The following is a 23,676-nucleotide window of genomic DNA, read 5'->3' as shown; positions in this document are numbered from 1 at the left end:
TTGATAGCAAATTTGTAAAATTTTTCCATGACGAGATCATGATTTACATTATTTAAATTTTTAAACAAAAATTGAACCTTCTTCTATAATTAGAGAGTTTAACGAATAGTTATAGTATCTCTGACATTATATTACTTACGATTAGCAAAGAGAGTGCTAGTGAGGCTTGCCAAACTATGATATTATGAATCATCTATGTATCATTATAAAATTTTTATTTATTATATTTTGTCTGATTATTTTGCACCAAAATTATAATTTAATTTTTATATAAATTTTGGTAAATTTTATTCTGTAGTACGTGGATATCTACTACAGGAGGTGGGTATGGGAAGTATGTCGCAATATTGTCAATAAAATTGGGGGGGGGGGGGGGTAATTTTGAATTAGATTTTATTTTTGTTCTAATTTTGATTTTATAGGAGAGACAATAAAATTTAATTGGGGCTAATGGGTAAAATAGTCACTGACTTAGGGTGTGTAAAGTTCCTTGGCATAGTTATAATTTTAATAATAAAATATTAAAATTATTCCATAAATATTAATCCAAAAAATTAGAAAATGACATCTTTATCCCTTACAGAGAAGGAGATTGAACCGTTTTTTAACCCCATAAGATGGTTTGACTGATTTCACGGCTGATTCTTGTTGGCCAAAATCAACACTTGACAAAAAATGGAATTTAAAAAAAGGATGCAATACTACCCAATAATAAATGTAGTTATCTATTGATGTATTATATAGTCCTTCCTGAGATATAAAAACTTATGGAAGTTATAGACAATTTTTAAAAAAGTAATTTAACAGGCCCCGATTTCTCTTAGTTATCTGGTTATGGTTCAGTAAATTAAAATGAATTTTCTAGTTTCGTAGTTCCATTCGTTTCTGTACCTGAACACAAAAATGTTCTACAATAATTTGACGCCATAAATTGAGACGCAATCTATCCTAACCGATCGAATCATAAGCACAATTTAGTCAAAAGGCTCTTATAAAATTTTTTTTTTATTTTTCTCTATTTATAAGAGCCGTTTTAAAATGACCATAAATTGATCAAATTTTTTTAAAAAAAAATGAAAAGAAAGGGAAATTTACAAGAGAAATTTATATGGGTCATATACAAGTTTTTAAACGATATACATTTCTTTAAAATAACATTTTTTTTATTATACTTAATAAAATTTTTACAAATTATACATATATTTTATTTTAGCTATTAGGCCTAAAAAAAATTTATTGAAATTATTATATATTTTTTTTTTTTTAAATTATTATTTTTTTCCCCGAAATTTTGACAAATTTTTTTTTAACTTGTACTTTTTGGACTTCTTAGGTTATTCTTCTTCCATTTTGAGGTTTTGACTTGTAAATTTAAAATCACATTAATCAAAATTTTTGTTTAAAAAAAATAAGCATTTTAATACTATTTTAAATATTTTATTAATATTAAAATATTTATATATTTATAATTATAAATATTTTGTTTTAAAAATAGAAGTATTATTTTTTAAAAAAATACATGTAAAGAAGAATTATGACACCTAATAATTATGACCATTTTGATACTCAAGTCCGTGACCAAGTTAAGGAAAAAATGGTGAAGGAAAAAGAACTTTACAAATCAAATGAAAACGACTCTTCATTATTCAAATATTCGCATTTTGGGAAACACGACAAACATATATCCGATATTATTATGAACGATCACATGTTAGCGAAAAAATCCGAGAAAAATAACCCCTTGATAATAATCTCATTTGTTGTGGGTTTGATAACTGGCTGCTTGTTGGCCTTCCTATTGACACTTACCCAAGTATCATCTCATCGTAATATGAGCAGTATCGATGATAATAATGGAATGGTGTACAAATTACAAAAAAAATTACAACCCAACGCCATATACGAAAACTATTTTGCTCAAGCTCCATCTGAAAATTACAGCGCTCCGGTAACACTACCAAGTGATGATGCTTTAAAAGAAGGAAGTTCAGTTAACGAGCCAACAAATTCTGGAGATAATTATAACAAATTAATAGTAATAGAAGCTTTTTCTTACCATCTTATTAAAATCATCTAATATGGGAAAAATTGATATAACCTTTAACTTAGTAGTGTATGGTCTGGGTGTATTAAAATTGATTGTCATAATTTTAAAACTTGTAATTGGTATTCAAATCATAATTGTTACGGTCTCAAAAGCATTATAGAATTACAGGAAGTAAAGGAAGGGAAAAAAAAAGAGAGAAAGGAGGAGATAGATATGTAGGGGAATGTATGAATGGAAAGGTATGAAAGAAAGGATGAAGATTTATCTAAATCTATAGACACTTTCAAATGTATTATTATCGAAGGCTTTAATGTTACCATAAATTAAGTGTACTTCAAATTGATCAACGCTATTCACTATTAATTTCCTAATTAGACAAGATTTTTCATTGTTTAGTTTGGGAATGATAATTGAATAACCATAACAATTTATAATTTTTTTAAATAAAAATTTTACAAAAGGTTAGAGCGAATGGTTTGAGAAGCAGCGAGTGATCAAATATAATATTTTACTTTATTCTTTACTCCTCATTTTTTCCTTTATAACAGCATCTAAATTTTAGCCCCGGATTTCAAACATTTAAATTCCTGAACCCGATTATTTTTGAATATTTTTGGCCCGTCATGTGTATTTTTAATATTAGGACTGGTCAGAAATTTTTTAAAATTTCGTTATTTTTATTAATTTTGGCTGTATGCTATAAATTATTTTAAAGAGTAATTGAAAATAAAAGTAATAAATGAATATTAAAATCCCATTTATAGGATTTTCCATCATTTTCCAAATGATAATAATCGAATAATTTTAATTAATCGTTAAATGTTCTCGAACCCGGGTTTTGTAAAGAAAAAATAAGGCCCGACCCGGGTTTGTAATTGTTCAAAAAATTGTTCAGTTAGTTTTAAACTGGGTTCTAGGAGGATGGTTCAGCATGTTTTTGATATTTAATAATAATAAATTATATAATCAGACATTTTCATTCCTTTTTCTTCTTCTTTGCACATAACATGGCTTAAAATTTGTTTTAATTATTTATTTTCCGCTTTAAATAATTTATTACAACTATTAATATTGATGACCTAATTTCAACCAAATAGTCGATGATAGAAATATCATAAATTCATCTTTTTGACAATAAAATTTTATTATTTTTTTAAAAAAAATTGAAAGTTTTTCATCACTTTCTTTCTATTATACTTATAATAATTTGAAATATTTTTTAAAAAAACATATTTTATGGATTAGTATTTTTTTTATATGTAAAAGATAAGATTGATGTATAAATTAATAAAATTTATTTAGCTCATATACAATTCATAATCTATTGCATTATAAGGTTTCTTAGCATAAATTATATTAATAATTAAAAAAAAATATAGATAATTATTTAAAAAAAAACTAATTTATCATAATTTCCATTTTCCCTGCCACCAGGGACGTTACAACAAAAGCGGAGGGGTTCTCTGCCAATTGAAATTTTTTCAAAATTAATTTAAAATAATTTATATCAGAAACCGTTACTCGTGATACCAAATTGTATCGGTATCTGCCATAGCCTTTTTATTTATTGACAATTGTTTTAATATATAACCCTAACCTAATCCTTATTAGAGGTCTGCTAAAAACCCGCCCACTCGTTGTTTTGTAATTTTTTTGACACGCCCACTTATAATTTTTTTTTAATAATTTCTCCACCCGCCCGTTCATTTATATAAATTTCGTTTAACCCACCTGTCTACCCAATGTTTAGAAATTATTTTAATGGCTGGTTTGGCTATTTATTTATTTATTTATTATATTGTATTTTTAAATAAACATATATAATATGCAATATTATGGAAATAAAATTATTATTTTCAATAAATTGAAGCCTGTTCTGCTCATTTCACCTGAATAATATTAAAAAATTCACCCGCCCACTTCCGCCCATTATTTAAAATTTTTTCAACCCGTCCGCAACACCAGACCACGCATGCCCAAAGTAGGGCGTAGGCGGATGGGCTAAAAATCCTATTGCAGACCTCTAATCCGTATTTCCCTTTCCAGTACTCACCTTAACCGATTTTGTGGAAGTTATCTGAAGAAAAAACTTCTCAAACAGGATACGAACCCGCATGGCTCATTTTCGCAACCTTTTTCGAAACTTTATATGAACATGGTCAACATATTTAGGTTTATAAATTCGGAATTGAACACGTGTCCCATGAACCCGGGACAAGACAGGGTTCAGAAATTTTTGTCGTTATATGATTTGATAAAAGTTTTATATAAAAAAATTAAATCACGTCTAAACTTATTTTTTTGTTTTTACTCCTGATACATTTAGATTAAATACAACTGTTCTAATTCGTTTTTCAAATTTTTTGGATATAATAAAATAATAGGAGCTATTGAAATTTTATTTGCACTCCTATTTTTTACAAAATAAATTTGTACACCTCATCAATTCGATCGATACTTTGTATAATTTACTAATAACCGTACCTGAATTACCGAACCCGGATTAGGGTTACCTATTTTTAAAAGATTTAAAAACCGAACCCGTAACCCATTTTTTTTTATCGAAGAACTCTTACAAAATACGGTAAATGCTTGTCGGGTCTCAATCCAGAATCTCATAATTTTTTAAAACTTTATTTCATTTTAATTATATTACATCTTATTAATACTAATAATTAATTTTTAAAAGAATTTTTAAAAAAAACTAATGATTAAATTAAATATGGTAATTAATAATTTTTGCGCTTGTTTTTTTTCAGTAATTCAAAAAGATTTCCTAAGCACGTTTTTAGCAATTTTTTTAAAAATGATCTGTTTGAAAGTGGCCTAAACATCTACATATAGATATCGGTGATATGGCTCGATACACCTAGTAAATCGATATAGACAAAAGGTGAATATCTGATATTGGCAAAGTCGCAAATTTGTAATAATAAAAAAAGAAGAAAACATAATTATTTCCAAAAAAAAACCAAATAAACAATCGAAGATAACATCTTATTTTATTTTATTTCATTAATTTATTATTATTATTATTTGCATGCCGTTTGATATCTTCTTTAGATGTTCCTTTAGAAATATGAAATCCTTAAAGCATATTCTCTTTGAGTATGAGAATTTAGAAATTTAATAACCTATATTTTTTAATTAACGAAAACTCGTTATATTTGTTTTCTTTATTAATTTTGTTATTTGACATGAATATTTTTACAAATATGATAAAATTTTATAATATATGTGAATGAATACCATAAAAAAACAAATTCCTACTTTATAGAGGCCTATATATTTATTCATGCTTTGTATACAAGCATTTTATAATGTCGTAATAGGGTATGGAATTATTTAGGATTCGGGATGACTCAATTTTTAAAGCATGAGCGCGATTAAATTCGAAAAATCTGATTTGACCGGAAATGTATACCAACATGTATATAGCATCCACTTTGTAATTTCAGATAATTTTTTAGAACCTTGAAAGTATTCTTAATTGGTATTAATATATATAGATTTTTTATATAAATTTTTAAAAAATTCACAAAAGTCAATGACTATAATTGTACGAAATTTATAGGATAAGTGTTCTGTACATGCTGGAAAGCATTTCCAGTCAAATCAGATTTTTCAAACTTAAAAATCTCCCTCAGTAAATGATAAAAAATTTAGTGATTCTTATCAAATATTAAAGTTTTAATCCCTTCGGATTCCATCTAAATTATATAACATTTACTGAAGGAGATTTCTAAATTTTATTCGGATTTGACCGGGAATGCATTCCAGCGAGTGTAAGTATATCTAATCTATCTCATAAATTTTAGAAACTTTTACCATAAATATTTATGTATTTTATAAAATTTATATGAAAAATCTATATAATATTTTATATAAATTAAAAATACTTCAAAAGTTCTAGTCATATTAGTCTGAAATCTGCATCGTTGATGCTCTGTACATGTTGGAATACATTTTCGGTCAAATCCGATTTTTATTTGCCCTCAGTAAATAATTCAAAATTAAAAGATCCCAAATCTTAATGGATTTTATTTCCTGATATGGCATAAAAAAATTAAAAAGTCTTGATAAATTAGGCAATTAATGGGTAAAAATTCCAACGGTGCCTAAACTAGACAGGCTTGGTTTTTGTATAGAAGTAATAGAGGCTTAAGCTAAATATTATTATAAACTAAGTATACAATTTTTTTTAAAAACCTCTGAATCCTATATCCTTTTCCTGGAAAGCTTAATGGTTTTTGCCTTGCCCATCATATAATTTGAAAAAAATACCAAAATAAATTGATTTGATTTGTATCAAATCAACCCAGAAACCCTTAAAATTTATAATAATTAATTTGAGAAAAAAAATATATAGATAGAACTTTATAATTATAAACTAAATATATATAATTAATATGTGTCCCACAATTATTGCTTAAAAAACTCTCTTAACTTTTAAACTAACTCGAGGAGTAAAATACTGAGAGTGCAGAAATTAAAAAGAGTGATAATTTACAGTTCTACCCTAAACCTCCTAGCGACGCCATTATTAGTAAATATTCGAAATATAAATAAAATCGAAATATGGCATCAGATAACATAATATTGTTGTAAAGTAATAAATTAGAGTTACAAGTTACATTCAAAAGGCAACTACCATTGAATTTTGAAAATGACTGGGCAGGCGAGCCATGGATTTGGAGAGGGGGGGGAGTAGGGATGAGAGGATAATTTTTTTGAAACAAATGTATTAGGACCAAAAGAATGACAATCTCCAACACAAATAAAATATTGGAAAATACAAAATATTTAAAAGCGAATATGTTATATAATGTCATCCCCGCAAGGGACAATATTTACCTTTCTTTTGCATGTTGAAATTATTTATAGATGTAAATGTTAATTGATCAATTTGTATTTGGATAAAGAAATATAATATTGTTAAGCTCTAGGAGGTATAGTAAATCACAATAAAATATAGAATTAAATATTATTATGATGATTTAAAAAGTTAAACAAAATATCGTTCATAAATGGGAAATTAATCTTTGCGATTGCATCAATTTTTCATAAGTAGATCTGTATTGGGGATTAAATCAGGAGCTTGCATTCAATCGATTTTCTGATGTCGTTCTTCTGAGCTAGATTTTTATTCTCAGTAATGAATAAAAATTTCTCTTATTTATGTTTTTACTAATTGGTATTGTTGACAAAATTTAATTTGGAAAAGATTCAAAATATATTTTAAAGTATACAAATACTTCCATGGCGTTTTTGGAGGATTATCTACTAAAATAAATAATTCATACCATGAATTAAATTTGAATTTGTTGTTTGTAAAATAATTCGGAATTAATTAATTTCAAATAAACAGATATTCTTTTAATTTAATCATTTTAATTATATATAAAAATATTTTATTTTATATTAATGATTTTAATATATGCGAAAATTAAATATTTTTTTATTCTAGATTTGTATTGAAAAATAGAGGATAAACTAAAATTAGAAATTAAAATGAAATGAAATGAAATGCATAAAAAATGTATCGATTTTATGTAATTTATACCGGGCATTGTATATTAATAATTGTTAGGGATTTCATTGTATGCAATTATATTAAATGCATGGTTTTAAATAATAATTATATCTTAAATGAGCAAAACAACTGCAGAAATGTCCTGTTTCCCCCGTATTATATGGAGTACGTCCATTTAAATTTATATAAAAGTTTGTAATAGTTCGCACGCCCACCAATCTACTCGGTTAATGTTGCTAACGCTCGCCTATTTAAAAATTGTGTGATTCGTTGGTTTTGGATTCATTAATAATTTTGGTTATTTTATATAAATTAGCGAGCCCCAAAAGGCTAACCTCGGTATAATAAAAAGCACTATCATAATAAATAAATATCTTCTTTTGTTCCTCCTTACTGTTTCTTAGTGTTGTTAAACGGCTCGTTTTAAGTCGATTTTTTAAAACGGCTAACACAATATTTTAGCCGGAAAAATATTGCCTAAGCATCAAGATTTCGTTAATATATGTCTACACCTTTGTTCCTTCTATGAGCAAAATCTTCAGGCTTGCGTAGTATTTTTCTGGATGACATATTGAGTTATCCGTTTTTAAAAATTGGCTCAAAACGAGCCGTTTAACAACATTACGTTTGTATAATAAGATTTAAAAAATTTTTAAAAATCTATTTTTTGGGAACGGATGAGTCTTATTTGGAGATGGTGGAGCTTATGCATGAAACTGTTGCAGGAATTAAGGACTTGTTAGATATTTTAAAAAAAACTAAAATAAATTTTTATTATATTTTAATTTTAATAAATTTAGAATAAGATAAATTTAGATTATAAATATTTATGTTTAAAAAAAACAATTTTTTATACACAAAGAGAACAAATCCAAAATTTAAAAAAAAATAAAGATGAAATATAATGTAAAATAAGAAGAATAAGGAAGGGAGAGTCTAGCTAATTTATTTGGTTAGCAAACTTTAATTGAAGCTTAAATAATTTGCTTTAAGGGTAGCTATGGCCCCCTCCATAGGTACAAGGTGATTCCTTCAGATCGCTTTCATCTGATCTAATTTGTCCTTGTGGTTTAGGTTTGCAGGTATTTGGGCGGATTTTAAAGCTCGTTGGATCAAGAAATTGTATTTGTTATGTCTGACGATTTGACCTATACACGATCTGGAGTGTAAACTGCGTCTTCTTTTGCTGTCTATAGAAGTTCTGCAGACAGAGCAAATGTAAGAAAAGGTTATCGTGTAATTAAGGTGGATTCCAATAGCATAGGAAGCCCAATGTTGGTAAGTTGGAGCTAAAGATTGTTAGAAGAGATAACTTTTAATAATTCATGCCTGGATCCATTAATTAAGGAACAATTTTTTATTCACTTTGTCTCTAATATACGAAAATTTATAACTAGCCAACCAAATTATCTTCATAATAATATGGAAATTACTATGATATTGTTTGTCTAATATATTAGAAGTAGTAATAAACAATAAAAATTGCAAAATTTAAAAACGACTACTAATTTTTTAAACAGAATATAGAAGATAATGTTATAAATTCATGGCGTGCAAACGTAAAGATTGATTATCTTAATCCCCAATTTATTAAAAAGAAAGGTAAACTAAGTTTATAAAACTCCTAAATGCTTTAGTTTAACTTGGAAAAATAAGGCAAATTTGATTAATTCAAAAAAAAATTATTTATTAAATGATAAAAATATAAAATATTTTAAAGACGTCATCTAGCGGATAGAATTTTATATTTATAACTAACAAAATTATTTATGAGAAAATAAATTTTATTATAAGGTATTTGTTGGGATCTTTATATTTGTTATCTAATATTTTTTTTTAATATAATCTTATTGTAATTTATACATTACAGATTCATATTCTTATACCCTTTGACAGGCGCGTACGCAGGAATTTGGTCTGGGGGGGGGGGGGGGGATAATAAATTTTTTTAAGAAATTTTATTGTTTTTTAAAAATATCAAGCATAAATTTATTAGGACTAATAACTAATCCTTATACACAATTTTAAATTAATGTGAATTATAAAAAAATTATATGTAAAGAATCACTTAAATGACCCAAAATATAAATTTGAGTTTTTTGAGCCTTTACACAAAAAGTTTCTTAGGAATAATTGTATTTTGTATGTTATATATTTACAATGTAAGATCCAATCTTCGTTGGGATTGAACTAATTTTTCAATTATCTCATCCTTGCTTGTCGTCAAATGCCTATGAAAATTCAAAAGATCCAAACCTTTCAATCTACTTTCACATGTTGTACTTCTTGGTATGTTTTTCAGAGACCTGCAGGCGGCCCCTGGGCCGGACAGTATTTTAATATTTTTAAATATACCCGGGCCGGGCCCGAAATTTTTTCAAAAAAACACCCGGGCGGGAACTGATTTTTTTAAAAAAAACACCCGGGCCAGGCTGTATTTTTTAAAATAGCCTATATTTGAAATCGTTATTATTAGCTATAAAAATCAAAAATAAATATAATTTATTTTAAAAAAATCCCGGCCGGGCCTGAAAATTTTATTTAAAAAAAAGCCGGGCCGAGCCTGAAAATTAAAAAAAAAAGCCGAGCCGGGCCTGAAAATTTTTTAAAAAAAACCCAGGCCGGGTCGTAAAAAATCTTTAAAAAAAATCCGGGCCGTGCCCTGAAAATGGTACTTCTGCAGGCCTCTGTTATTCTTCTTAAAAAAGAGAGTGTTCTCTCATTAGTTTACTAATGGGAAGAGTTTATAAACCCTTTTAATACATTGGGAATTTAATCTAAAATGTGTTTGAAATAATGCAGAGCATCCATAGCATTTTTGGGGACTATATCAACCATAGTTAATCTTATAAACATAGTTATTCAGCTAGTAAGGCATCGATACTTTAACATCTTCATGATAAAAATCTAACAAACATTTTTTTTTCTATCACCATCTGAAAAAGGTTGGGAAGGCTTTTGTGGAAGTAATATTTGCAGATTAGTAAGTGCTGCATGATGAATTAAAAATTCATTTATTTGGGTTATAAATGTATCTGTATTTAAGATATACTCTTCTACTGATCCTATATTAATGTTTTAACGATGAGCTTGCCTTGCTACAAGTCGAGGGAGACAAATATTAAACACGTATAGCTCTGCTTTAGACTCAACAATAAAATATGAAATTCTTCATCAACATTAGCCCTTTCCTTGAGTTCTGATAAAATGCTCTCTGCTATTCTCATCTTCTTAATCAAATCAATGTCATGTTTTTGAAAAGTAATATTTAAAATAGTTGTATAATTCAATAATACATTCTAATGAGAAATAAAAGTTGAAATAAGCTTTGAATCCAATAATTTTCTTGTTTCTGAGGAAATATTTCTTTCAGGCCATTGTGATATTTCAGTAATAATTGGTTCTTCTAACTCTTAATAGCTTTTAGTGCTTGATGGAAGAGGCTCTATCTCGTTGGACAAGGTTGCAATTTTTTTTTCCCTGTTGGACTTGAAATTTCAGAAATAATAATTATTTGACTAGAAATTTGAAAATGGTAGATAAATTTTAAGCCACTAAAAATTTGAAAATAATAAGTAAATATTACGCCGAAAAACTTGAAATCGAAATTAATTGATAAAATAACTTATGAATGTGATAATAAATGTAATAAAATTTATATTTAATATGAGATACGAATAAATACTAACAAATATAAATTAATATATACAATAATATTTTTGAAAAATATATCCGGCATCTGCATTTTTTGGCTTGGGGGGGGGATTTGTCCCCCTGTCCCCCCCCCCGCTGCGTACGCGCCTGCCCTTTGATGTTTATTTTATCACTTGAATATTTTTTAACATTTTCTTGCGATTACTTAACAGTGATTTTTGATAAATATCGTAAACATGTTTTTCGTATTTTTATCTTTCATCGTAATTTTAAAAAAAATGAAAAAGTAAAATATACATGTTTTCTATAATAATTTGAATACTCATTTATTTAACGCGGTTTTTAAATTTAATAATCTGATTTTTCTGGAAAAGTATTCCAACTTGTGCAAAATACATACCCTAAAAATTTAAGACAATTTTATAATTACATATATTGCCTTATTATGCATATTCCCATGTCTATAACCTATAGACTGTGCACCATATGTTCAGTAGTTACCTCGAGCACTTTTTTTTACGCGAACTTCACTGTTTTTTAGATTTTTAAATGTTATTTATTAATTATAAATTCAAAAATAAAATTAATAAAAGAAAAATTATATTTCATAAATTGATATTTTATAATGAATATAATCTCTATTTTCGGCAAACGAGGAGTATAATCGTATTTATTTATCAATAAGAATATTCAAGCTATAATCTTAATTTACAGCTATTAAATGGACCAATCAGAAAAATGGATGAATTTACGATTAAATGACTTCACGATCTAAGCAAATTCATGTATGTCACCAAATATTTTTTTTAAACAGTTCCGCTGCATATCAGAGACTTTCATGGGCTACCCAGGAAGAGGGAGGGCTATCAGAGTAAAAAAAATTTTTACCTAAAATATTTCTAATTTGGAGATCTGTATCTTGACAATTTATATTAGTTCTATTTATTTTTTTAATTCTTTGATATTTTTTGATTTATAAAAAAGTTCATCCTGATTTTTTAAAATTATTTGAAAGATTATTCGATGCCTAAATTGACTAATAAATATGAGCGTACGTACCGGAATCATTTGATAGGATTCTGATTGTTTCAACTGATTTTATTATTTGTATTAAATGATGCAATGGGCATTAACCTACAAAACTAAAAATACTTAGCTTCCAACCTGCTATGTTCTCTGGAGCCATTTAAAATTTATTGGCGATCAATTTTTTGCGATTTAGTCTCATACCTGGATTAGAGGGCAAAGCTCATTATATAAAATGCTAAATATAAATTTGAAACCATGAAAAATATTAATTTTTTTGAATGAATATAACTATATATAGGTATAAATTTAAATTAAAATACAAATAAAAAATAATATAAGCTTATATAATGGGAAATTGCCACAAATTGCTGAGGACTATTCCGAACACTTTGTGTATTATATCCATTCTATTCCCTTCTTCCATTTTGAAAATCTGATTATACACTATGCACAGAATTTTTTTTTCTATTTTACCTAAGCTTTTCTTGTCACCATTTTTAAAAATTCTTAACTTATACCTATTTTCAAAAAGAAAAAGATTATTGTTTATGATAATTAATTATATTCATCTTTTGGCGAAGAGTGGGTGAGGAAGTGTGGGAAGATAATTTGCCATCGAAGAAACACCCCCACACCCTTGTTTCATCTAGGATATAAGGTGTGACAACTTCTAAATCACATAATGCATTAAAATACATTTTTGATAACAGCTTTTAAGATATTTAGCTATAACAGGCTAAAAAGTTATAGTCATTTACTATTTAGCCCCAGATACATTGCTACATTACCCATGCAATGACGTATAGTGCCCAGACATTCAGTTTAAGAAATATTAATCAAAGCCTAAAGTATGATTAGTAAAGGTACATCTATATTCAAATAAAATTATGCATATAATTATTTTAAGGCCATGAGTAAAAGCAAATGTCCTGTCCTAAAATATAATATCTGCCAGCCCGCTTCACGTCCTCTAGTTTTGTAATTTCTTTTCAAATTTGGTATTGAAAGGCTATTTTCTCTAAAACAAATTTCACAATAATATAGAATCCAGTCTTACAACCAAAACCGATCTCGAACTTAAAAAGACTTTGATGGAATTGAACCAGTATTGTATTATGCCTCTTCAAAGTCACTAGCCTCTAAGCCATACCTGTTATTCTAAAACAATAATGCCCAACGCTCTGCGTCGTTATCCAAAATATAATAATTAGAAAATTTTTTATAAAGTTACAATCATAAATATTTAGAGAATGTGTGTATATATCTAACTTAGGATATTTAACAATAATTATGGTACATAACTAACCTAAAAATATGGAAGATTTAATTTTTTTTTAAAATAAATTTTAAAAAAGGTCGATTCCGCTGACAACGAATACGGTAGTAATCAAGAATATTCTGCCGATCAGCTTTTTTCGGAAACAATCTCGGATTACATTGAACCTGATTATACATATGATTTTCACTTGAATGTATTACAGATGCGCAAGAGAGACTTGAAGAACTTCGCCAACAAAATGAATAATAACGATAATAAAGGAGATAATAACGAAGAGTTAGATCTAAATCCTGAAATAACTTTTGGCGAATCTAAGATGTTAAGAATTCCCAGAGCAAGCAGAAAACGAGGTGGAGTTGAAGATTCCGAAGATCCCCGTCCACCTACCAATTCTAGGATGGGAAACATAGACCAGTCCATAAGTAACAGCATATCCAGGAGAAGGCGGAAGAAAAGAAATTTGACCGATCGCCGGAATAAAATGTCGAAAGACACCCAAAAAGAAATGAATAATAGGGATGATGAAGAGTTAAACTCGAATGATGAACTAATATTTAATGCATCTAAAATGAGGAACCCCAGAGCAAGCAGAAAGCGAGGCGGAGTAGAACAATATGAAGAGCTTCCGCCTACAAATTCAAGGACGGGAAACATAGACCAGTCTATAAGTAATTCTATATCTAAGAAAAGACGGAAGAAAAGAGAAATTACCCAATTTGTAAGAATGGAAAACTTAGATGCACCGAACGCATTACCGCCAGCCCATTTAACCATGTACGTAGAAATCCAAAGTGGAGATGGATCACATAGTCGGAAAAGGAGGGATTTGCCAGCTAAGATATTAGCGCATTCAAGGAATATCGAACGTATCCTAGTAGATGATAACATACATAACACAAAAAAAGGTGGCAACGAGAAAACACAGAAAAAATCCAAAAAGGACTGGAAATTCACTGAGAATAATCAAAATGACAATATCATTAAAAACGATATATTAAATGTCGCCATTAAAAGGGGGCTAAAACCAAGGGCCAGAAATCCTAGAAATTCTTCGAAAGGTGGCTTCATACGGAGGAAGAAGGATATGAAACACAACTACAAGAAAATGAAAATCGAACTTGCTAGCATTAAAAATATGAGGAAAGAAGGTGGTGACTTGAAAAAACCAATCAGACGAGGAGCGAAAGGTGTCAAGGGCAGATCTCTCTATGGCTTGGCTATAGACCTTTCACGAAAGGGTGACGATAATTTTTACGGATTCCGTTCCTTGCTCAAGAATCGTTATAAATACGGCCTGCCTAGATCCCGCGTTTCTATCCCTAAATTTAGCCAACCACAAGAACGTTCATCCCTTGAGGGAGTCGACATTGGTAATGTAACGGCAGGCTTGAACAGAACCGAAGGTTTGAAGAATCCTTTGGAAAATAAGTCAAATATTAGTTATACAAGTCCGATGATCGACACAAAGGAAGAAGATTATTCTACGGTGACACAGACTAGAGATGAGCATAAAGAGACTCTCTTTGCACAAGGCTCAACTATACTTCACAAACTAGCCACACAAATAACTACGAAAGGACGAGATAGGTTTTGTTTTTATATTTTCTATAATATTTTTCTGATTACTCGAATTATCTGACAATTTTCACAATATTTTTTCCAGTGTAATTTTAATTTACTCGTTTCTTTACAAAATGATGATAAAAAGCGTAAATAACCTGGGTATCTTAAGTGAAATTCCTATAACCGGCTTTGGCAGTAAAAATACACAGAAGTCGACCGAGAGTCCAACGAGCTCCTCGAAACTATTATCAACTACTATCATAATAAAAAATTTGGAAACCGAACAAGAAGATATCCCTTATACAAGTATTAATCATTTTGCCACTAACAGTCAGCATCCATTTGATATAGATGACAACTTTAAAACTAATACTAGCCCGGAAATTGAGATCAACAGAATTGAACCGAACCAAGTTGAGGGCAACTTTGATATTTCTACCATTAACAAAATAAAATCTTATACTAATGTTAATGGACTTGAAGAATACAAATCACGTCTCGCCTCAACGTCAGGTGATATATTTGCATCTAGCTCAGTAAAAATTACCGCCAAATCAACAGAGGCAGTTAATACTGAAAAATGGACTGAGCCACATTCTAGTGATTACCATGCCGCAAATGTTGATATAAATTCAACATCCCATTATTCCCAATCCTTTCTAGAATTCTCGAATCCTTCTAAAACACCTAATGACTTCGAATTAAGGAAAGATAATTTGCCCGAATACCAGACAGCGGAAGCCTATGGATCATTTGGGGTTAGTTCCTTAGATGGACCAACTCCTAGTAGGCATATTTACCATTCCGACCTATCTTTCTTGGATAGGCGTAAATCTATCGAAAATTATCTGGGAAAACCTGAAAATATTCCCGGGAGTGAACTCCCAGGTGCTAGAGATGATGAAGACGTGTCCAATATTTTTCACAGATATAATGATTACCTGGGCTTTGCGGAACATGCACCTAAAACGACAGAGGATGATCTGGATAAAGTAACCCAAGGATACACTAAGCTTCTTAATATCCAAGGAGATCATTCAACGTTCGACACACATCTTCCTATGGCAAGAACATCAAAAGTTATCGGGAAAGAAGAAGAAAAAATGGAAACTAACAAAGTTATGGAAGAGGTCAAAGAATTTTTAGCTACGTCGCCTTATTTGTATTATCCTGGTAAGAAATTAATTGAAGGAGCTCGTGAGAATATAGACCCGGAATCTTTTATGTTCATGAAAAAACTATCGCGGTCGGCCATAAAATCACCCACTCAATCATCCTCTGAAATTTTCAAAAAATTTCAACCAAAGTCAATGGACAACGAAGATTACGAAGCGGCAGAATATTTTCCCGATTTTGATTTGGATCCGGATGAATACGATGGAGACCAATTGAGAGAAATTCAAGCTCTTTCTAAATCGCGAGCCAATCAACCACCCTACCCAGAGGTTACGACCATGAAAAAAGAATTTTTTGAGATTCAAAGTAAGTTATTTTATTCATTCATTCATAACGACCCAAAAAATCTATCCATCTCCTCTATATAAAAAAAGAAAGTAGTCCCTAGGTCTGATTAATGTGTCCTATTTTGATAGAATTTCTGATTTCATTTTAAATTTTGTAACTTTAAGTTCAAAGGAACACTTATATTTCAGTTAAAATTCTGTTATGATTAACCTTGAGGTAAAGGTGAGCAGTTTGTTTGGATTTCAGAAGAATTACAAATGAGGCTATTAAATTCAAATTTATCTAGATAATTATATCGTCGCTTGTTTTGGTAATATCTATATGTTTAAAATCCTCAATCAACTAAGTTATTGTTATAACTAGGAAGTTTTAAATTTCACGGGGGAAGGGATGAACGAAATCAATCTTTATGAATATGTTACAATTTTTTTGTTCTTTTGCAAGCTATAAAGGTTAGTTCGAATTACAAATAATAAGGGGAAGGGAATCTATAAACAATTTAACTAAAAATACCTATAAAATTTAATCATAAATTTTAAAAATCTCATTGGAAAAAAAATATAAATTAATAAAGGCAAATGTGGCCACATTCGGAAAACTTTAAATCGTATTTTTACTTGAAAGTATTGTTAAACGACTCGATTTATAAAAACGGCTAACCCAATATTTTAGCTTATTTACGTAAGCCTCTAGATTTCATTAATAATTGTCCAAACCTTTGTGCCATCTATGGGCACAATTTTTGTAATCTCTGGAGTTTGCGTTATGTTGGTTTAGCCGTTTTAACAACATTATCTGGAAGAAAATAGGAAAAATTCAAATGGCTCTATATATAAATCATTTTATTAAATATAGGTCCATTATGAAGAAGCTTCAATTTAGTGATGTCCTTGAGTAAAATGAAGAGTTATTGTTACGGAACGCTCGTCGGAAAATAGTCCCATAAATTGGTTAAAATAAAACGAATCTAAATACAGGCTAAGTCTCGATAACTAAAATAAATATCTTGTATAGGGTCAGCTTAAAATAATGTATCTTATAATGAAGCCTAAAATTTTTCAATACGAGACTATTTACCTACCGCAGGTTCTATAACAATATTCGGGCTTTGCTAAAATCGCGCTTTATATTAACTAAAAAAATTAATAAAACGAAATCGTAAATTATATAAGCCAGTAACTATGTTTAGTTTAAAACATATGTGTCCTAAAAGTATATAGGATATTTGAAATAATTAATATATATTTTAAAAAAATTGATTTTAAAAAGAAAATTTTTTTTGTCCCAAATATATCATGCGGTACGTTGAGACAAGTTGAACCACTCGATAAAATAGAGATCTAAATAAATAATTTAAAATCGGTAATTCAGTAAGACTAGAAACTATGACACATCTGATTCTATAGGTAATATTATAATACATAACAAATAAGTGTTGATTTTGGAGTGTAAAAAAATATATACAGTAAATATTCAAATAAAGTAACCCATGACTGGAAAAAAAAATTATATAAATAATCTTACCTGTAAGTAATGATAAATTTATGACTGATGTTTCTTTTCCATAATCTGCTGTATAGAAGATGTTCCTTTCCTTTATTGTAATTCCGCATAAATAGTAAATGGTAAATTGAACTAAAATAGCGTGTCTTAACTATACTACGACTATCCATGACCGAGCCCACTAACTTTATAAATAACATTTAGAATCATATTAATTCCTGTTTATTGATTCTGAAAATTTGTCAGATAAAAAATATGGTTTTAAACTTTCCTAATTTATTTATTAAGATTTTAACACCAAATATTTCTTATTACTTTTGGTATACTAAAACACATTTTCTATAAATATTAATATTTTTCAAATCTTTTTTAGCCAATCATGTATGTCGTAATTATCTATGTTAGATTAAAATTTCCAATCTTATAAAATAATAGCTCAAATTATAACTGAAGTGACCTAACGTTCCCCCATACTCAATATGCCCCGATCTCCCCTACATAAAATGATCTAATTGTAATATTTCCATAATTTTTTTAAATGATAATTTCCTATGATACAAACGCTTATCAAATATTTAAAAAAATTTGATAAGTTAACAATTAGAATACATATTTTTAAACCAAGAATTTATTTTTAAACATGAATTCAATTCACTTATTACTGCTTATTTCTAAATATTTTAAAATTTTTAAAAAAAATTGTATTTAATAGTCGAATGTTACTTATTAAATACTGAAATAATTTCTATTTAGAAAAAATAAATATAATGTTGGTTAATGGGTCAATCTAATATTTATTTACAGGTAAAATCATATATATTATTATAATTATCTTCATCATTTAAAACTAAAAACATCCCTATTTTTATCAGAATGTCATTGTAAAGGTTTTAATCAGGAGGACACGGGTGTCTACTATCAATGCAGATATGACCCTACCAAATCCAAGAGATCGCTAATGGCAATGGACTGCCATTTGTCCGAGCTACCTGGAGACATCTTATTTCCTCCTAACGATTGTTCAAAGAGAAAAATATAAAAAAAAAATTAATTAAAATGCCCTTTTTTTTTACCCTTGAACCTAACCTAATTATTACGATAATCTTTAAACGATATAATATATTACAATAATTATCATTTTAGACAACAGGTACTTTACTTACACTTTGTGGCGGTAGATAATGTATTTACTTCCTTAACTTCTTCTTTTTTTTAAAAAAAAATATATTTTTAAAATTATTTTTAAAAATTTTAATTAATATTCTCTTTGTGTTTCTTAACCTAAATCTTCCTTATTTATTACAAAGAAAATTTGTATAATTTATAATATTAAATTTATGTATTATCATTTTAAAATCATCATTTTTTGTTTGTCCTTAATTTTTTTTTTTGGTTTGAAATTTAATTATCATTTTATTTTATTTTTCAATTTCAAAAAAAAAAAGAAGTAGGGCTACCAAAATCAAACATAAAGCAGTTGTATTTTTTTGAAAAAGCAAAAAAAATCTGTTTTTTTTTGAAAAAAAAAATTTTATATAAATTATTTTAAAGTTTTATATTATAATATAATATAAAATACGACAATGTCCAGTTCCTTCCAAATGATATTTTATAAAATTTACAAATACCATTTTTTTAACGATGTCAATAAAACAAAATATTATTCCAGTTATATCGTTATTTTTAATCATTATGAGTATGACTATGAATGAATTTAAATAAAAGTTAAAAAAAAAAGTGATGTCATTTTAAATTATAATCAATTCTAAAAATACAAATATCAAAATTATAAGATATTTAAGAAAGGAAGAAAATGAAAAATCAAGGCTGATTTTCATAAGTCGCTTTAAACACCACAACCGGGAATTTCTCATTGTCCGAGAGGAGAAACCTTGAGCAATGGAAGTGGGGCTCCACCTATTCCTTAACTTTACCAATAATTCTTAAAATTTATTCATTAACGATAAATTTAAACGTCCACGATTCCATCTAAAAATGTAATTTAGAATAATATCTTTTAGATTAAAATTTAGTTTAGTTATAAAATGAAGATTAAATTAAAGTAAAGCTTAAAAAAAACAACCTCTTTTGATATCTGATAGGGTTTTAAGAATGATATATCTAGTTTAAAAACCTAAAAATTAATTTTTTTTCCCGCCTAAACCTATCGGGGACAAAATATTTTTTAGGTACAGGGACTCGTAATAGAGGCTAATAGGAAAAAAAATTTAATGCTTATTTATTTTCAGAAATCCATTAAATTAGGAAAAATAAATCATTTTTATAAATTATTAATAATTTTTAAAATTCAAAATTGTTATTTTTATTATTTAAATTTTAATTGTAATACTAAATCATCAGAACATTAGTGTATAAAATATAATAATACTTTACTCCTGAGAACAGACTAATAAATCCCTTGAATCGACTGACCCCCTCCCCCACCCCTCCCAGTGTCCCAGATTCGGGGTGGATAGTTTCAAAAATAATATTTATCCAGAATAAATATGAGATAAAAATATATATATTATTTTGTTAAGTATATAAGTAATGGTTTGAGCTAGTTGAGTTTTTAAATGTTGTTGTATGATAATTAATTTAGAATCTCTGATAATTTTATCTAAATGTTAAACGACTAGCCTCAATTTCTCCTATAATATAAAACTTATTACGCACAATATTTAAGGTATTTAAAATCCGATAGCAATCCTATAAAGGTATTAATAAGATCTTAAAATGGCGCATCCAATGAATTTAGATTAATTTTAAAATGTTTTAAAACTTTTAATGGTAGGAGAGAATTTGGTGTGCAACCGTCTTATTTTATAAATGCGCATACTTTCATAATAATTATCATAACTTATTCTATTTATCTAGGGCCATTTCTAGACAGAACGTTTTTTCAAAGCGGGGAGTAATGTTTCCAGCAACCTTTTTTTTTTATTTCCTAAAGATAACTTGACAAATTAATTTTTTTATATAATATAATATTTTTTAAAAAAATAATCCAAATTCCCAATTTTTTAATCGGAAATACAAAACAAATTGGCTTGATTTAAATAACGATGGTGTCCTGAAATGGAGCTCCGATTTTTAAAAAAAATATAACATTATATAGAAAAATTAATTTGTCACATTAGTATTCCTTTTTTTGGAAATAAAAAAAAGATTGCTTGAAAACATTACCCAAAAACCGCTTTGAAAAAACGTTCTGTCTGGAAATGGTCTAATATATCTCCATCAAGAGGTTCAAATTTTAAAAAGAAACATTTATACTTTTTCAAAATGATCATCTTATGACAATACAAGCCCATGGTAATTTTAGTCAGACCCCGAGTCAGATGAACCTTTTGTTAGAGCTAATTTGAGATATTTTTATTAATAGATTATTTTTTCTTGAAACCTCTGAAGCACATTTTTTGTCAAACTAAAAAATCTCTCAACTATTGTGTTGAGAAGGATTGAATCGAGTTTATAAAATTAGTTAGTGCGTGCTATCTTAATTGTTTCTTCTACATCAATACCAGTAATAGTTATCGTCTAAAGTTATCGATTTACCATATTAGTTATCCAATATGTAAAATAAAACCTGTTCCTAAATAGGAAAGAATTGAACTTGGGACATTTCCAGACAGTACATTTTTTTAAATCAACTTTTCGGGCTTGTTTCTATCTAATTTTTATTTATTTCCAAACAAAGAAAAATAATTTTGTCAATCAGATATACTTTTTTAATTGCGATAAATAAGTATAATTAAATTTTTTTAAAAAATCATATTTACATAAGATTTAAATTTTAAACATTTATATCAGAGACCAGCATAGGTGCATTTGCACGGCACGGCCCAACCCGAGTTTTATATTTTCAGACCTGGCTCGGTCCGGATTTTTTTTTTAATTTTCAGGCTAGCTCGGATTTTTTAAAAATATATTATATTTATTTTTTATTTTTATAGCTAATAATGACGATAAAATATTCGGTTTAAAAATATACGGCCCGACCTAACCCGGATATTTTTTTAAAAAAAAAGATTTTAAGCTGGGTCCGGGTATTTAAAAAAAAAATTTAGGCCAGGCTCGGTTATATTTAAAATATAATTAAAATACACTCGGGCCTGCAGTTCTCTGATTTATATAACAACATAACTTCCTTAATTCATTTCACCACTGACGCCTAGTTAAAAATCATTGAGTAGTGTAGTAATTAATCATGGCCAAAATAATCATCGCCAAAATAATCATTGCCAAAATAATCATCGCCAAAATAAAACAGTGGTGGCTGGAGTAGTGACAGGCCTAGTTAGAGTATTAAAAAGTTGTGATGATTTATGCATTAATCTTATGGCTAAAATTTTAAACTATATCTTTCCAAAATAATGTACAAATATTTTAATCAATTTTTATTCATGTTTACAAAAAGTGATCTATATTTTCTTTAAGCAAGATTAATTTTATTTTCATATAATTTTGCAAAAAAATAGAATATAATTTAAATATGAAATGATATTTAATTTACACATTAAATTTATTGAATAACACAAAGTTTTTTTAAATAAGGTATTTTCTAAAATAAATACCATGTATATAGAACAAAGGGTAAAGAAAATAATTCTTTTTATCAGTTCTATTGTCCAGGAATAATCTGCGATTGGAAAGCGAGAATGAATGGAAATCTGTGTTGTAGATTCGTCTAGACGGAGGCGAAACGGCGGTGTCACCCTATTGACAAAAAGCCATATTTCATCTATAAAGGAAGAGTATAAAAACTGAAGAACCAATATTTTATAATTAAATCTGATAATAATGTAGATATTCTGACTAGTGATCTGCATCGGGCCTAATTTTTCAAGCCCGGCCCGGCCTGAAATTCCGAAATTTTTTTAAAAAGTTTTGCCGGCCCGGCCAGGCCCGAATTTATTTAAATATAGAAATTAATTTTTATAATTACTTAAAATAAAAGACATATGTTATATAGCGTTTAGTTTCAATAAATAAAATCAAAATTTTTTTTATTTACATAAAAAATTGATAAATTTAGATATATTTAATAAATTTACCAAGGTCCGAACCGACCCGGCCCGAAATTTTTTTAAAAAGGCCCGGCCCGGACCGATCCCGATTATTTTAAATAGAATTAGGCCCGATAGCTATTTATAAATCCGGTCATGGGTTACTTTATTTGAATATTTACTGATAAATATGTTTAAAATTTTGCCAAAAGATATATTCCCAAAATTTCATTTTATCGCAAAAAAATTATAGTTGTAAGCCGCAATAAAATTGTTTGGATATACTTGGTTATATTGCTTTGTAATTAAAGATCTAATACTTTTATATAAAAGTTATGAAGAAATAAAGTTGTAACATTTCCGTAAAATGCTTTTGTTTTAAATTATATACAATAAAAGAAAAATTCCCAAAATAGCCAATAGAAACCGAATAATTATGACTGGGTTATTCGGGACTTTACCCATACCGTAGACTTTGTACATGACTATTAGAGTTTCTAGATCTTTCTAAATTCTAAATTTATATTATGTCAATCAATTTTGTAAACTTCTCTTTTAAAGAATAAAAAAATTACTTTTTCAAAAGTCAAATTTA

At 28.0% G+C, this 23,676-nt stretch overlaps 1 protein-coding gene across 1 annotated transcript; it reads left to right on the top strand.

The window, feature by feature from the left end:
* Window positions 1-1,635: 1,635 nt before the first annotated feature.
* On the top strand, window positions 1,636-19,171 carry LOC135926047 (uncharacterized). The gene is made up of 4 exons (XM_065461712.1): window positions 1,636-2,035; window positions 13,619-15,129; window positions 15,251-16,587; window positions 18,945-19,171. The coding sequence occupies exons 1-4, from the start codon at window positions 1,697-1,699 to the stop codon at window positions 19,109-19,111; spliced, it is 3,354 nt and encodes a 1,117-aa protein (XP_065317784.1). The 5' UTR covers window positions 1,636-1,696; the 3' UTR covers window positions 19,112-19,171.
* Window positions 19,172-23,676: the final 4,505 nt, after the last annotated feature.

This window comes from Gordionus sp. m RMFG-2023, chromosome 3 (assembly GCF_954871325.1).
Source record: "Gordionus sp. m RMFG-2023 chromosome 3, tfGorSpeb1-WG-v2, whole genome shotgun sequence".
In the NCBI taxonomy this organism is placed as follows: Eukaryota; Metazoa; Nematomorpha; class Gordioida; order Chordodea; family Parachordodidae; genus Gordionus; species Gordionus sp. m RMFG-2023.
This window is presented reverse-complemented; position numbering and strand designations above follow the sequence as displayed.

Excerpts from the sequence above, each read along its gene's own strand:
- LOC135926047 (XM_065461712.1), top strand. The coding sequence starts at position 1,697 with ATGAACGATCACATGTTAGCGAAAAAATCCGAGAAAAATAACCCCTTG. Across the intron at positions 15,130-15,250 it reads ACTACGAAAGGACGAGATAG|CGTAAATAACCTGGGTATCT; the intron begins GTTTTGTTTTTA and ends GATGATAAAAAG. Across the intron at positions 16,588-18,944 it reads AGAATTTTTTGAGATTCAAA|AATGTCATTGTAAAGGTTTT; the intron begins GTAAGTTATTTT and ends TATTTTTATCAG.